General features: G+C 44.2%; 2 protein-coding genes across 2 annotated transcripts in view; one reads left to right on the top strand and one right to left on the bottom strand.

Moving 5' to 3' along the window:
* The window catches only part of LOC144893355 (uncharacterized), a 37,688-nt gene extending 27,702 nt beyond the window's left edge, over positions 1 to 9,986 (top strand). The window contains exon 2 of the mRNA XM_078783913.1: positions 6,525 to 9,986. Coding sequence (XP_078640039.1) covers positions 6,525 to 6,825 — 301 coding nt within the window. The 3' untranslated portion in view covers positions 6,826 to 9,986. The remainder of the gene's footprint in view (positions 1 to 6,524) is intronic.
* A 3,586-nt stretch (positions 9,987 to 13,572) lies between these two features.
* Positions 13,573 to 15,491, bottom strand: LOC137433233 (neuropeptide FF receptor 1-like). Its single transcript, XM_078784013.1, has 4 exons — positions 15,182 to 15,491; positions 15,095 to 15,097; positions 14,673 to 14,772; positions 13,573 to 14,530 (listed from the first exon to the last, which is right to left on the bottom strand). The coding sequence occupies exons 1-4, from the start codon at positions 15,489 to 15,491 to the stop codon at positions 13,573 to 13,575; spliced, it is 1,371 nt and encodes a 456-aa protein (XP_078640139.1).
* Between the last annotated feature and the right edge of the window lie 982 nt (positions 15,492 to 16,473).

Genomic DNA, 16,473 nt, shown 5'->3' with positions numbered 1-16,473 from the left:
GCTGAAGGGAAAGGTGTATGCTGCATGTGTGAGAAGTGTTATGATTTATGTGAGCGAGACATGGGTAATGAACGTAGAGCAGCAACGGAGGCTGGAAAGGGTGGAAATGCGAATGGTTCGGTGGATGTGCGGAGTATCGTTGAGAGAGAGGAAGACAAATGATGAATTGCGAAAGATGATGGGAATAGAGCCTGTGATTGATGCTGTGAAGAGGAACAGGTTGAGATGGTTTGGTCATGTGTTGAGGAAGGATGAAAGTCACTGGTTGAGAAGAGTGATGGAAATGAATGTAGAAGGAAGTAGAGGACGGGGAAGACCGAGAAAGACTTGGCTAAAGATGGTGGAAGAAGAAATGCGGGCAAGGGGGTTAACAAGGAGAGATGCAGAAAATAGGGCAAAATGGAGAAGATTGTCATGGGGACCGCAAGGCTAACCCCCACTCTAGCAGGGAAAATGGCCTTAAAATGCATGTTGTTGTTGTGTTGTTGTCTCCATTACATATTTTGTGGGTCATCCACCCATACTAGTGCTTCTCTACTTCTACCAGGTGAGCCCAGAGGCATTGCCCCTCGTAGTTGCTCACCTGGAACTTTGTTCCATGGAGCTTATGCCATGGTGCGTCGTCAGACCATCAGTCCATAAACACTTGCAACTTCTCCGAAACTGCTGATGGGATTGTGACCAAACTTGGCTAAAATGATATGTGGTATGTTGGAACTCAAGTTTGTTCACGGTATTTTTAAAAATCGGGATCTCAGGGGGTCAAAATGGATCCACGTTTAACCACCAAAATAGATAGGTATTTGCTTCCTTCTCAGAAACTACACACACAATTTCGATGAAACTTCACCACAAAATTCATCACTGTGATGTACCAACGTTCGTTCACGGCATTAAAAAAATCGAGGTCTAAGAAGATCTACAGGGGTTTGAATCCCCCAAAATAGGTATTGCTACCCTGCACTCGCAAAACGAAAAGCAGGGTTAGGCATTCCGTTGGGTACGTGCCTGTAGCTTTTTAAAATTCATTTTCTCAGCAACTGTTGGTCCGATTGACACAAAGTTTTATCATAGGAGCGCCTACACCTGTAGAAAATTTTATTCTTAATTGTGATATCAAAGGTCACGTGGTACAGACGCCATCTTGGAAAAACGTTGCACCTCTATATCTCCGAAACCGCTCCATTGAAAAAATTGATTGTCAAAACAACGCTCATAGTCAAATACTCCCCATTGGGAATAAGATATGTTAATGATGATGTCATCAGTGCCTTCATTATGACGTTATAATACAACAAATACAACACTTGATCTGATCAGTATGAAAAAAAGATTTTTCTCTGCAACTGTTAGTCTGATGGACACGAATTTTCAACTATAGGGGCGACTCCTCTTTTGTATGACCTATCTCCGAGCATTACTTCATAAATATGACGTCATAGGTCACGTGCCACAGGTGCCATCTTGGAAAAATCGAAAAACGTTGCATCTCCATATCTCTGAAACAGCTCCATGGAAAAAAATGAAAGGTGGTGCATTGTCAAGTACTCCCCATGGGAATAAGATATGTTAATGATGATGTCTTCGGTACCTTAATTATGTCCTCATACCTCGACCGCAATTTCTGTGACCTCGAACAATGCCGCAATTTCTGACGGCGAGCAATATTGCAATTTATGTGACATTGAGCAATGTCGCAATGTATGTGACCTCAAGCAATGCCACAATTTCTGACGACCAGCAATACTGCAATTTATGTGACATTGAGCAATGTCGCAATGTATGTGACCTCAAGCAATGCCACAATTTCTGTGAACTCAAGCAATGCCTCAATTTCTGTGACCTTGAGCAATGCCGCATTTTCTGTGACCTTGAGCAATGCCACAATTTCTGCGACCTCTAGCATTACTTCAATTTATGTGACATTGAGCAATGTCGCAATGTATGTGACCTCAAGCAATGCCACAATTTCTGTGACCTTGAGCAACACTGCAATTTCTGTGACCTCGCGCAATGCCGCAATTTCTGTGACCTCCAGCAATGCGGCAATTTATGTGACCTCGAGCAATGTCGCAATTTCTGTGACCTCGAGCAATGTCGCAATTTCTGTGACTTCGAGCAATGCCACAATTTCAGTGACGAACAATGCTGCAATTTCTGTGACCTCGAGCAATGCTGCAATTTCTGTTACCTCGAGCAATGCCGCAATTTCTGTGACCTCAAGAAATGCCCTAATTTCTGTGACGTTGAGCAATACCGCAATTTATGTGACCTCGAGCAATGCTGCATTTTCTGTGACCTTGAGCAATGCCATAATTTCTGTGACCTTGAGTAATACCGCAATTTGTGTGACCTCGAGCAATGCTGCATTTGCTGTGACCTCGAGCAATGCCATAATTTCTGTGACCTTGAGCAATACTGCAATTGATGACCTCAAGCAATGCCGCAGTTTTTTTGACCTTGAACAATGCCACAATTTATTTGACCTCGGGCAATGCCGCAATTTCTGTGACCTCGAGCAATGCCTCAATTTCTGTGACCTCGAGCAATTCCGTATTTTCTGTGACCTCGAGCAATACTGAAATTTCTGTGACCTCAATTAATGCCGCAATTTCTGTGACCTCGAGCAATGCCGCAATTTCTGTGACCTCGAGCAGTGCCGCAATGTCTGTGACCTCGAGCAATGCCGCAATGTATGTGACCTCAGGCAATGCCGTATTTTCTGTGACCTCGAGCAATGCTGAAATTTATGTGACCTCAAGCAATGCCGCAATTTCTGTGACGTCGGGCAATGCTGAAATTCCTGTGACCTCAAGCAATGCCGCAATTTCTGTGCCCTCGAGCAATGCCGCAATTTCTGTGACCTCGAGCAATGCCGCAATTTCTGTGACCTCGAGCAATGCCGCAATTTCTGTGACCTCGATCAATGCAGCAATTTCTGTGACCTTGAACAATGCCGCAATTTCTGTGACCTCGAGCAATGCCACAATTTCTGTGACCTCGAGCAATGCCGCAATTTCTGTGACCTCAAGCAATGCTGCAATTTTTTTGACCTTGAGCAATGCCACAATTTATTTGACTTTGGGCAATGCCGCAATTTCTGTGACCTCAAGCAATGCCGCAATTTCTGTCACCTCAAGCAATGCCGCAATTTGTGTGAACTCAAGCAATGCCTCAATTTCGGTGACCTCGAGCAATGCCTCAATTTATGTGACCTCGAGCAATGCCGCAATTTCTGTGTCCTCGAGCAATGCTACAATTTTTTTGACCTTGAGCAATGCCACAATTTATTTGACTTCGGGCAATGCCGCAATTTCTGTGACCTCAAGCAATGCCGCTTTTTCTGTCACCTCAAGCAATGCCGCAATTTATGTGACCTCGAGCAATGCCTCAATTTATGTGACCTCGAGCAATGCCGCAATTTCTGTGACCTCGAGCAATGCCATCAAGGATGGTCAAAATAACCGCCGCATGAGCACATATTGGAACAACCATTTGATTTCCCAGACCCTTTTAAGATTAATGTATGCCCAATATTGCCACAAACTTGGTTGATTTGTCACAGCTGGTGTTTCTTTTGATGAGCACCGAGTGGGGTTTATACCGTTGGCAAGCAAAGCCCCATCTTGCTGAGTTATCCTGCAGTAATCAATGTTCATAGTCACAGCACAAAGTGAGCCGAAAATGAGCAGGAGTTAGAACAATAAATAAAAGCACGAACGTCTGGCTTCACAGTATACATCATACAGGCCCATCGATCATTTCCATTTCATTACTTCCGCCACCAAAGGTGGATGGAGGTTTTGTTTTCACCCCTGTTTGTCCGTTTGTTTGTTTGTTTGTTTATGAACAAGATATCTCAAAAACTTGTGGACAGATTCGGACGAAATTTGGCAGAGAGGTAGCGTGTGTGACAGGGACGAAATTATTAGATTTTGGTGAAGATCCGGATTCTGATCCGGCTACTAGAATTTTAAAAGTGATTCTTCACCATTGGGAGAGAGGGCCAAAACGATACATAGCAGGACATCTCAAAAAGTTATGGACGGATGATTTTGATTAAATGTGATTCTCTATTGTGATTTTCTGGTCTACTCTGGGATACAAAACGTAAACTGTTTACCTGCCGGAGGTATGCTCAATACTGAGTGCTGTTCTAGTTAGCTGCTGTGTCTGTGTGGTTTATTGACGACATAGATTTACGCTCAATCGAATATAGGTGACCGATGACGTCATCAATATAATTCCCCCATACAATTTTTGCGTCGATCATGCTCAAGAGATTTCAAACTGATCGAATCAAACGTTCTACTTGTACTCCTCGTTGTCAAGTACTCCCCATGTGGAACAACATATATTCATGACGATGTCATCGGTGCCTTCATTACGTCATAATGAAGGCACCGATGACATCATGAATATATGTTGTTCCACATGAGGAGTACTTGACAACAAGCCATGTTTCAAAAAAAATTCCCAATCGCCCACTTTGTCTTTGTCCTCCTCCCTCATCGGTGTCTCTCTGGTGTATTTATGCATGAGAGGTCCGTATGCCTGTGGTAACGCCACATTCTCCTCTGTCAATGGTGCCCTCGTTTGGCCAGTGTGCCAGGCCTCCAGTATTCGCCTCCTGGCCCGGTTCGGGGATGCCGCCAGAACATTCACATTGTCCCATAGAGGAACATGGCCCGCCCTTATTCCATGCTTGGCGATAGCAGATCGGGACATAGCCGACACAGGCAGCAGGGACGGCAAAACACAATACACCGCTCAAACACACACAAAACACTTGCAACATAAGCCGATCATGGGTCTATGGTCACGAGGTCTCGCAACACAGCTTTGTGATTGGTTGATAGAATAGGCCCACCCCTCCCCCCCAGGTATATCTGGGAGGAGGTGAACAAGGGAACTTCTCTTGATGAAGGCTAGTGGAGGCCCAGTGCACGCTGGGTTGCTGGCCGAAACGTTGAGTTTTTTAAAGACAAAGCTATAGGTTGGAGAACGGAAAAATGGATGTCGTGGATATAATTCCCAACCGCCGTTCATTACTTGATATATATATATATATATATATATATGTGTTGCTTTTGGGTCATGCGATGTAGTGGCTTGTCGAGTATTCCGTGGTCTCGCTAATGGCGGAGGTACACAAGCAGTAATTTCTCAGCAGCAGAAAGCAAAGTAATATCTGTAGAAAAGAGAAAGGCAACTTTGCGGCGTAATTCGAGCCGGTCGAGTTTTGAGGTCAGATTGGGAGAGTTGATAAGTCGGATTAATTTGGATTCAATTCTGCTCATTAAGTATGTGGAGCTGGGATCTCCCAGATGTGAGAGCAGTACACTATACAAGGACGAATCAATCATTTGTATAGTTGAAGCAACTGTTCAGAGAAGAAGAATCTTCGACATCTGAATAGGATGTGAAGAAACAGCTTTCTACATTTGTCTTGTTTCAGTGCAAGGGGCTGGTTGTTCTGCTTTTGTCCTTTGTGTAGCCCCCACTTCGAGTGGCCTTATCGGCTTTGTGGTGGGCAAAATCCCATTAATAAAATAAAATAAAAAGGACTCCCAGTATCTTCGAGGCAGACTTAGCTATTTGTGTAATGTGTGGATTCCAGGATAAATTTGATGTTGGGGTAATACCTAGTAGGTTTATTGTATCACATGGTGTAATTGTGGAGCTTTCAAGGGAGATTGGAGAGTTGAGAGGAGATTTAGAGAGAGAGATGGGAAGAAATTGAGTTTTTGAAGCATTAAACTTGATCTGATTCCATTTGCTCCACTAGGAGATTTTGTCTAAATCCGAATTTATAGAGGTGGCTGTGATCAAACGAGATGTAGATCTGGTGAGGGAAGATTGGGCAGATGGGAAAACCATGGAGGAATGTAATGTCGCGTGATCAGCGTACGAGTGCATTTGGTTATTTGTACAAGAAAGAAGGCAATTGATAAAAAGAACGAAGAGTGTTGGAGACAGGACAGGACCCTGAGGGACACCGCTGTTGATAGGGAAGGAGGGAGATGTTGAACCATCAACAATTACTGAGATAGAGCGGTCGGAGAGAAAGCTCAATATGGGAGAGCAGAGTGAAGGAGGAAAGCTGAAAGAGGGAAGCTTGGATATCCGACCCCGATGCCAAACTCTGTCAAAGGCTTTTTGAGATATCAAGGCCTACAACAAAGGATTCCCCAGAACAAAGGATCCTACAACAAAAGATTCCCCAGAACAAAGGATCCTACAACAAAAGAGGCCCAGATTTGTTTTAAATTCCTCTTGGTGTTCCTTTAAACATTTGTTGTAATGTCAACAAACCCATAAACTGAAGCTTGCTGTCATGCTACGGTCAGGACCCACACGTGTAAAGGGTGGTTCCCCTGTTGGACGTCATATGGCGACATTTGCTTGAGATGTTCGCCCTTTTACACCAACTGCTTTATTCGCGAACCTTGACACGGTTTTGGTGACGGTGCTGCACGTTATCTCTCTCGGTCTCTGATGTCATTGTTGTTTTTTCTCATTAGAACAATGGCACACAGCATTGAAGCACACGGCCTGCCTAAAGGTGCAAGGAAGCGCGAAGTCCCTGGGGGTGCCAAGTGTGACGGGGAAAGAGCGCAAGCTTCTGCGAACGCCAAGGCAAGCGGGACGATGATCCAAGGTCTGCGCAAGACAAAACGGATTCATGATGCGTCAAATGGACAAGAAACATCCCGACTGCACCTGATCGTGCGACCATGGACAGTTGTAAAACGGACGGAAGTGACGAGGCATCTGTGCTCCTCGTTTACATGTATACGGTATCGGTATCGGTGCCTCGTTTAAATGTGCTCAAGGTGAGGATCAGAATCTGTTGGCCTTGCAATTCGAGTGAGTTCTGTATAGGCCCAGTATGTTTTCCTGACAGTATAAGCTTTGTGAATCGATCATCGGTCGCCAAATACTGCTTCCGGTGATGCTGCAGTTGATTTACAAACGTGTTTTCTCTAATCTTCTGGTTTCTTTCATCATCGCACGGGTTTCCTCATGAAAGTTTGAATATTTTATGCAACAAAGTGCAATGCCTTTTTATTGGTCACGTGGTCCTTTAGCCAGTCGGCCAAAGACGACGTTGATCATTTATTTTGCAAAACATGATTACAACAATGGCAGTATGACAGCAACGATGTGTTTATGATTGATGTGCAACCTTTCGGCACTCATTTTGACATTCAGCCATACAGGTGCATCGGTTTATGGGAAGAGCGTCCACGCCTGTAAGTACCGGTACTGTATATGTTCGGTGATGATATCTTGGGCTAGAAGGTTTGCGTTTCAATGTATATACATGTTTAGAATACTTATAAATACATCCACGACCCGGATTATAAGGCCATCAGTTGTAAGATTCCTTTCGGCCTCTTGTGGTCAGACAACCTGTACACACCCACCTGTACATAGCTCTTCTCTGTAAAGACAAAAACTGGACGTGAGTTTATATACAAAGACGCTAAGATTTGCAATTCAAACAAACTTTAATACCTGGAGATTTTAAACTCCAACGCAAATCTCTGACCCGACGAGTTATTGCTCGCAGGTGTATGATCTGCGGCGAAAACTGTCCTATGTGCTCACAGGTTCACCACGTGTGATGTTTTACACCCATGTAAAAGCACATATTTAGAGAATGAAATTTAGAGTGTATTCGCATGTCTACCGCATGCATATCTACATGCATTCATCTGTTTTACGCTTCAGGAAAATGAAATTGTCATTAAGTGCAGAGCATCTTCAAGCTCGTCATTGTGTGACTGCTTCCGCAAATGTAAGTGGATTTACAGAGGGGACTTCATTTACAGAGGGGACTTCATTTACAGAGGGGACTTCATTTACAGAGGGGACTTCATTTACAGAGGGGACTTCATTTACAGAGGGGACTTCATTTACAGAGGGGACCTCATTTACCGGGGGGACTTCATTTACAGGGGGGACTTCATTTACAGGGGGGACTTCATTTACAGGGGGGACTTCATTTACAGGGGGGACTTCATTTACAGGGGGGACTTCATTTACAGGGGAAACTTCATTTACAGGGGAGACTTCATTTACAGGGGGGACTTCATTTACAGGGGGGACTTCATTTACAGAGGGGACTTCATTTACAGGGGAGACTTCATTTACAGGGGGGACTTCATTTACAGAGGGGACTTCATTTACAGGGGGGACTTCATTTACAGGGGGGACTTCATTTACAGGGGGGACTTCATTTACAGGGGAGACTTCATTTACAGGGGAGACTTCATTTACAGGGGAGACTTCATTTACAGAGAGGACTTCATTTACAGGGGGGACTTCATTTACAGTGGGGACTTCATTTACAGGGGGGACTTCATTTACAGGGGGGACTTCATTTACAGGGGGGACTTCATTTACAGGGGGGACTTCATTTACAGGGGGGACTTCATTTACAGCGGGGACGTCATTTACAGGGGGGACTTCATTTACAGGGGGGACTTCATTTACAGGGGGGACTTCATTTACAGGGGGGACTTCATTTACAGGGGGGACTTCATTTGCAGAGGGGACTTCATTTACAGAGAGGACTTCATTTACAGAGGGGACTTCATTTACAGGGGGGACTTCATTTATAGAGGGGACTTCATTTACAGAGAGGACTTCATTTACAGGGGAGACTTAATTTACAGAGGGGACTTAATTTACAGCGGGGACTTCATTTACAGGGGGGACTTCATTTGCAGAGGGGACTTCATTTACAGAGGGGACTTCATTTACAGGGGGGACTTCATTTACAGGGGGGACTTCATTTACAGGGGGGGGCTTCATTTACAGGGGGGACTTCATTTACAGGGGGGACTTCATTTACAGGGGGGACTTCATCATGGTCAGAAAATGAGATAATGCAGTAATGGTGTTACCATCGGGAGATATTGAGATAGAAACAGAAAGTACAAATCTGACATCATGAAAGGATAAGCATTCAAAAGCAAAATGATGGAACACATTGTGTATCATTATTAAGTGGTGTACACAGAGACACACACACAGAGACACAGAGATAGAGAGAGAGAGACACAGAGATAGGGAGAGAGACACAGAGATGGGAGAGAGAGAGAAAGAGAGAGAAAAAGAGAGAAAGAAAGAAAGAAAGAAAGAGAGACACACAGACACACACACCCACACACAGACACACACACACAGACACACACACAGACACACACACACACAGACACACACACAGACACACACACACACACACATGGAGATGTGGATGTGGAGAGGAAATAGATGAAGATGAATGATTTGTTTGACCTTGTACATCCATCCACGGAGCTACAAAAGATTAATTGGTGTCGACACGTTTCCCGCACATATCTCAGTTTTCTGGGTTTGTACTGAAGTTATGTTCATCATGATGAGTAAGACCGAGCGGGGTCAATAATAGACGATGATAGACTCAAACATTAGAATGTAATTTGGTGTCCCGTATATGTTTTGGAACACACGTGAACAATTTTGAAAATGCCGTAGTTTGCTATTCATGCCCAGAGCTTAGAATTGCCTTTTATTGAGACGTTATTTCGCAGCTTTCAAACTTAGAACTCACTGAATGTCCTTGTATTGTTCATTGGTGATGAGTTCGAGCTGATTAGGCACTGCAGTTATTTTTAGGTGATTGAGTGAATACAACAAATTTCATCTGGGAGTTTCAGATTCCCCAGACTACATGCATGACACACATGACATTCGGCACTTCCTGAGCCTTGTCTCCGACCTGTGAAATTTTTAAATCGAACTTTAATACTTTTAAATCCTTTGTCATTATAACAATGACTATAGCGGGTTTGCTATGGATAACAATCCGGAATTCATTGTAAAATCCCAACAACCTTGGTCTGCTCAATGTTTTATTTCTGTTACGATTTGAAATGTTTAAATGTAAAACACCGTAATCGTTATTCAGGAAATAAAAAGGTCTTGTGTCTCAATCTTAGTTTGTTTCAAACATGATTTCCATTATTGTGTCATAAATACTCAAATGAAATGACAAAGCATGGGGGACGCATGTATTTGGAACTTTCACCGTGAAACCAGAAGGTGAAAAGCAGAATAAATAAAGCGGCATCATCGGGTTCTGCACCAGGATGCGCATTCCAAATGTGCTGGGAGAGACCATAATGATCCTGATAACATGGGTCTAGAGTACTCTACTGGAGCACATCGTTATGGGGGGACACATGAGTGATCCTGATAACATGGGTCTCGAGTACTCTACTGGAGCACATGGTTATGGGGGGACACATGAGTGATCCTGATAACATGGGTCTCGAGTACTCTACTGGAGCACATGGTTATGGGGGGACACATGAGTGATCCTGATAACATGGGTCTCGAGTACTCTACTGGAGCACATGTTTATGGGGGGACACATGAGTGATCCTGATAACATGGGTCTCGAGTACTCTACTGGAGCACATGGTTATGGGGGGACACATGAGTGATCCTGATAACATGGGTCTAGAGTACTCTACTGGAGCACATGGTGTTACGTGCTCCTCCCCGACCCCCTGGTCACGGTGTACCTCCGAGCCCCGAGAGGAGCCACGGCAGAAAAATATGTTATTCTGTGTCAAAATCAATATGGAAACCACACCAATGGTTATCAACAAACAAATATTGTATTAAAAATCACACAAGGATAACGATACAACAATAATAGCAATCAAAAGTACAATCAACACATCTTATGATGTCGTACCATCAGCTCATATAGGATAACTCACTGTGCTCCAAGTGATTGAAAAAAAAACATTCCCCAATGTCTCTATAGCTCAAAGTTGATCCCCTCCAGTGATCATTAGAGCGATGTCGAATCAAAACCCGAACCCTGTTCAGATGACGGGCCCAGTCACTCCGCCAAAACAGCACAGAGGCGTAGGCGGCCGAAGCGGCGCAAAGAGTCACGTGGTCCAAAACCGCGTAAGGCAAACTCACGGAGGAATGGGAAATCCAAAGGCGCCCTCCAGGTATGAACGTTCCCGGTTCACTGTCGGCGAACCGCAAATTAATCTTCAAACTCCGCGTTGCCCACACACCTCCCAGATAGACGTCTGAATGGTGAAAAAAGCTGATGCGAAGCAAAGACCTTTTGCGAGGAGCAAAGCGCGAGTGTCAAAATGGCCGACGGCTCATACTTGAGTCGCAACGACCCAGCGATGATTCTTCAGAATCCCAACGCCAAACCTGATCACGCAGGTTTATCAATCTCAGCGATAACACCTATCGCAGGAATGCCTTTCAAGGAAACTCAAAGTTCACTCGTGACTTTCGTTCGACAATCCTCGCTCCGGAGCTTGAAGCGACCAGCTGCTTGTCCGACTTTTTGCCCCGCCTTCTTTTTCTCTCTCCTCTTCTTCTTCGTCTTCCGGTTCCCGATCCGGTTTCCTGTTTCATTTAACATTAACCTTTTGACCTTTTGACAATAATAATGGCTCTTTCCCTCAAACAATCATAATAATAATACATAGAACCAGAAATGTTTCAAGTGGATGAAAACCACAACACCGGAAGTGACGAATCCGTAACAATGGTTATGGGGGGACACATGAGTGATCCTGATAACATGGGTCTCGAGTACTCCACTGTAGCACATGGTTATGGGGCACACATGAGTGATCCTGATAACATGGGTCTGGAGTACTCCACTGGAGCACATGGTAATGGGGGAACACATGAGTGATCCTGATAACATGGGTCTCGAGTACTCCACTGTAGCACATGGTTATGGGGCACACATGAGTGATCCTGATAACATGGGTCTAGAGTACTCGACTGGAGCACATGGTAATGGGGGGACACATGAGTGAACCTGATAACATGGGTCTAGAGTACTCTACTGGAGCACATGGTAATGGGGGAATGAACACGAGTGATCCTGATAACATAGGTCTGGAGTACTTTACTGGAGCACATGGTTATGGGGGGGACACATGAGTGATCCTGATAACATGGGTCTGGAGTACTCCACTGGAGCACATGGTAATGGGGGAATGAACACATGAGTGATCCTGATAACATGCAAGACAAATAAACTCGTTTGTTTTCTTCATGAGCCCTTATAATTATTTGTACAAAAATCAAACGATTTATGATCCATCAGTGACGTAGAGCAAACAAAAATATTTGGTTGGAAAATTGATGCACTTGGAATATAATATTGTTTTGGTGAAAGTAGCTTTGGATTGCGTGTTAAACATGTGACGTCAAACACTATAAATAAATAAACAAGAAGACGTCATGTGGAGCATGATACTTGCAAAATCCCCCCCCCCCCCCCCAAAAAAAAGTTTTCCATTGATACAGCAAATTGTCCATTTCATGAAGATTAAAATTTACAATCTTGATCAAAGCTCGGGTCAACAGGATGTAAAATGACGATTTTTCAGATGAAAAATGATGATTTTGGAAGGTTGACCTTGAGTTGACCTTTGACCTTTTGACCTCAAAAATAGTTAGTTTCCCTATTTAGTGACTCAATGTGCAAATGCTGTTCAATTTTCAAGTCAATCTTATGAAAATTGAGGATATTAAAAATTTGGCCTATGTTGACCTCAAAAATAGATGGTGGTTGAATTCAGTGACCATATATATATAAATCCTCTTAGAAGTTCAAGTCAATCAAATGAAAATTGGTGATTTTAGAAATTTAGCCTATGTTGACCTTTTGGCCTGTGTTTACCTAAAATATAATACGTGGTTGAATTCAGTGACCAGATATGCAAGTCCTCTTCAAATTTCAAGTCAATTGGATGAAAATTGAGGATTTTAGAAATTTGGCCTATGTTGTCCTTTTGACCTATGTTGACCTTTTGGCCTATGTTGACCTCAAGAATACTTGGTGGTTGGATTCAGTGACCAGATATGCATGTCCTCTTCAAATTTCAAGTCAATTGGATGAAAATTGAGGATTTTAGAAATTTAGCCTATGTTGACCTTTTGGCCTATGTTGACCTTTTGGCTTATGTTGACCTCACGAATACTTGGTGGTTGAATTCAGTGACCAGATATGCAAGTCCTCTTCAAATTTCAAGTCAATTGGATGAAAATTGAGGATTTTAGAAATTTGGTCTATGTTGACCATTTGACCTATGTTGACCTCAAGAATACTTGGTGGTTGAATTCAGTGACCAGATATGGAAGTTCTCTTCAAATTTCAAGTCAATTGGATGAATATTGAGGATTTTAGAAATTTCACTAAAGTTGGTGACCTTTGGCCTATGTTGACCTTTTGATCTATTGACCCCAAAAACAATAGGCTTCTTGCTTTTGACCAACTCTACCATTTGGTGAAGTTTCGTGAAGATCGGTTGAAAATTGTGACCTGTAGGCCGGTGACAAACAGACAGACAGACAGGCAGACAGACAGACAGAACCACAAACACGACCGACCAATATACTTGAAAAATCTTCGATTTTGGAAGTAATAAAAGGTTCTCCGACGGATGAAAGTGCGCGCGGAATGAGAAGTTTGACGCTCTTTTCGCACTTGATGGTGACATGAACTTGTCACGTCGATCATACGTCAGGGACAGAGGAACAATGTGCGTTTTCCGATGTCTGTTTTATGGACTGAGCACTTTTGTCCAGCTGTCCCATGGGCATGCCGAGGCCGGGTGAATTGCTCCCATTTCCCGAAGAGGCCTGGACGTTTTTGCTTTGCGTGGACGTGCACTCCTGTGTACCTTGCCGCGTGGACGTGCACTCCTGTGTACCTGGCCGCGTGGACGTGCACTCCTGTGTACCTGGCCGTGCACGTTCGAAACGAGCGGGAAAGGCGGTGCTGCTCGGGCCTATCCGCTCGGCGCACGTGGCACGCTGCTCCAACACGGTAGAGCAGAGCCGGAGCTTGAATGCGGCTTGGAAACCTTGGCGGAAGTTCTTGTTGAAGTATCCGTAAACTATGGGATTCACGCTGCTATTGAAGAACGCGAGCCAATGAGCAAAGGGGAACACGTAAATGTTGATCAAGTCCCTGTGTTCGTTCTCCGCGACACTGTAATCGAGAAACATCAAGATCGTCCACAAGGGCAACCAAGAGAGCATGAAGAGGAGCGCAACGATAATAAGCATCTTGATGACCTTCACTTTTTTCTTGGATATGGTGGTCCGGCCTTCACACTCTCTGTTGGCGTGACTGCCCGGAAATCCAATAGTGCTGCAGAGCCTGAGTCCGATGTGGGTGTACAAGGTGATGATGACAACGAGGGGAGTCAGGTAGATGTTGACAAAGAGCACAGTGGTATAAATCCTACCCAGGCTCTCGCTGGCCCAAGCTTCCCTGCAAGAGTACACGGGTGCTGTGTCATTCAAGTCATTGCTGTAGAGAATCACGTGGTCTTCCACACGTACCACTGTGAGCATGGCGGCAGATGGACACATGATCGAAGCTGCCAGGACCCAAATCACAACCGTCATGCAGGAAGCTTTTGTGATGCTCAGCTTGGGTTTGAAAGGGTAAACTATGCAGCGGAATCTGAAACAACAAGGTTTGTCTGCTCAGCACCGCATGCGATATAAAAAGATGGCGTGGAATAGATGCTACGGACACGAAGACTCACAAGGAATATGTACCTTCATCTAAACAAAACAAATCATAGCCAACGCCCCTGGAATACCTGTCGATAGCAATGGCCACGAGTGTGAAGACGGAGGCAGAAACAGACATTCCCTGCACCAGGCCACTCATTTTGCACGTGAAAGCTCCAAAGGGCCAACCTGCCCAAAACAGGACGAATTGACGCATTGAATGGCTATAGGTGCCCATGATAACATATACTGGAAGTGAAGCACTACTTATCCCAACCAGGTATCCAAGGTGTTTCAATCTGGTTTCATCAAACGAATTATTGAATGGAAATTCCCTGAGATCCATGCTCAATCTTACACCTACCTTAGAATGGAAACTCAAATAGTTGAAACGCATACCTTTGTGCACATAGAACATACACAATGAATCATAACTCGATGTGTCGAGCAAAATAAACAGGTTATGGTCTTTAAAATCACAGCTTTGCTTTATTCGGCCAGAAAGCCTTACCAGCTCGTGTTGGCATGATATCAGTAAATCAAATGTTTACTAGTGAGTGAGGGGCATCAGGTGAGTGTCTGGAGCAGTCGGGCATACCCATAATAAGGTTGTCGATCAATGTGATGGGCATGCAGAAAATGCCAACAAGCAGGTCGCTCACAGCCAGGTTGAGAATGAACGCGTTGGTCACCGTGCACATGCGATGATTATGTAGGACCATAAAGCACACGAGACCGTTTCCAATCATGCAGAGCAGGAAGATGAACAGGTATGCCAACAGGAGGAGGGCAGCGACCGGAGGGCTGTGCTGATAGAAAGGCAGGTAGCTGATGTTGGATAGTCGTGCCCTGCTCCATTCCGCTTCTGCAGATGAGACGTTCGTCGTCGGTACGACTGGAGACTCCATGGTGTGCCTTGGATCAGCAATCCGAGGAATATTCAATAAGTTTGGATCAACAATCCGAGGAATATTCAATAAGTCAACCCGTGCGATCCACTCGGCAAAAATGTGCAGAATCTGCAAAAGCAGCAACTTTGAGATGACAAGTCCTAATCATATGCAATCAGATAGCGAATATAAGTATCGATATAGGACAACAAATTGCGATCCGCGCTATATGCACATATATATATATACATATACACAGTGAGACGTTCACCATTGTATTCTCCCACAAATATCAGTTCAACGAAACCACTGGAATAATCCCCCAAAATATCTTGTGTTTAGTGTTAATAATCAGGTACTGGCTGCTGCTGCTGCACCTGTTGCTTTTTCACAATATTGGAACTCGATATTGAATTCCACTTACCTGCACACGATGAGCAACCAAGGAGCAATCACTGTCGCTGTTGCTGTCCGGAGCGGTCGCTGAGCGAGTCCCGCTACGGCCTCGCTTCTAGACAAATATATGGGATGGAGGCGGTTGTCCCACGCCCTCCCTATTCATCTGGGCAGTTGACGGGAGGAGCGCGTATCTGCACGCTTTGGGCTCCACGATGCAAGACGACCACAGAAAATGCGAGAGGATCACCTGAATACTTTGATATACGTTAACGGGCTCAACGCTTTACGAGTGAAAGGAAATTAGCGAATGGACAAATGAACATCGTGTGAAATTTGATCCTGGGATCCCAGCATCAATATCTAAGTGTTCAGATATCCAGAAAAACACTTGGTGCTTTGTCAATCCCATGGATACTAAGACATTTTTCAATACAAAGACTTTCTTCGATACCATGGATACCAAGACCTTTTTCGATACCATGGAACCCAAGACCTTTTTTGATACATTGGATACCAATAACTTTTTCGATACCATGGATACAAAGACCTTCTTCGATACCATGGATACCAAGACCTTTTTCGATACCATGGAACCCAAGAC

This window comes from Myxine glutinosa, chromosome 8 (assembly GCF_964187855.1).
Source record: "Myxine glutinosa chromosome 8, kmMyxGlut1.1, whole genome shotgun sequence".
In the NCBI taxonomy this organism is placed as follows: Eukaryota; Metazoa; Chordata; class Myxini; order Myxiniformes; family Myxinidae; genus Myxine; species Myxine glutinosa.
The sequence above is the reverse complement of the archived record's forward strand: the minus strand, read 5'-3'. Positions and strand labels throughout refer to the sequence as shown.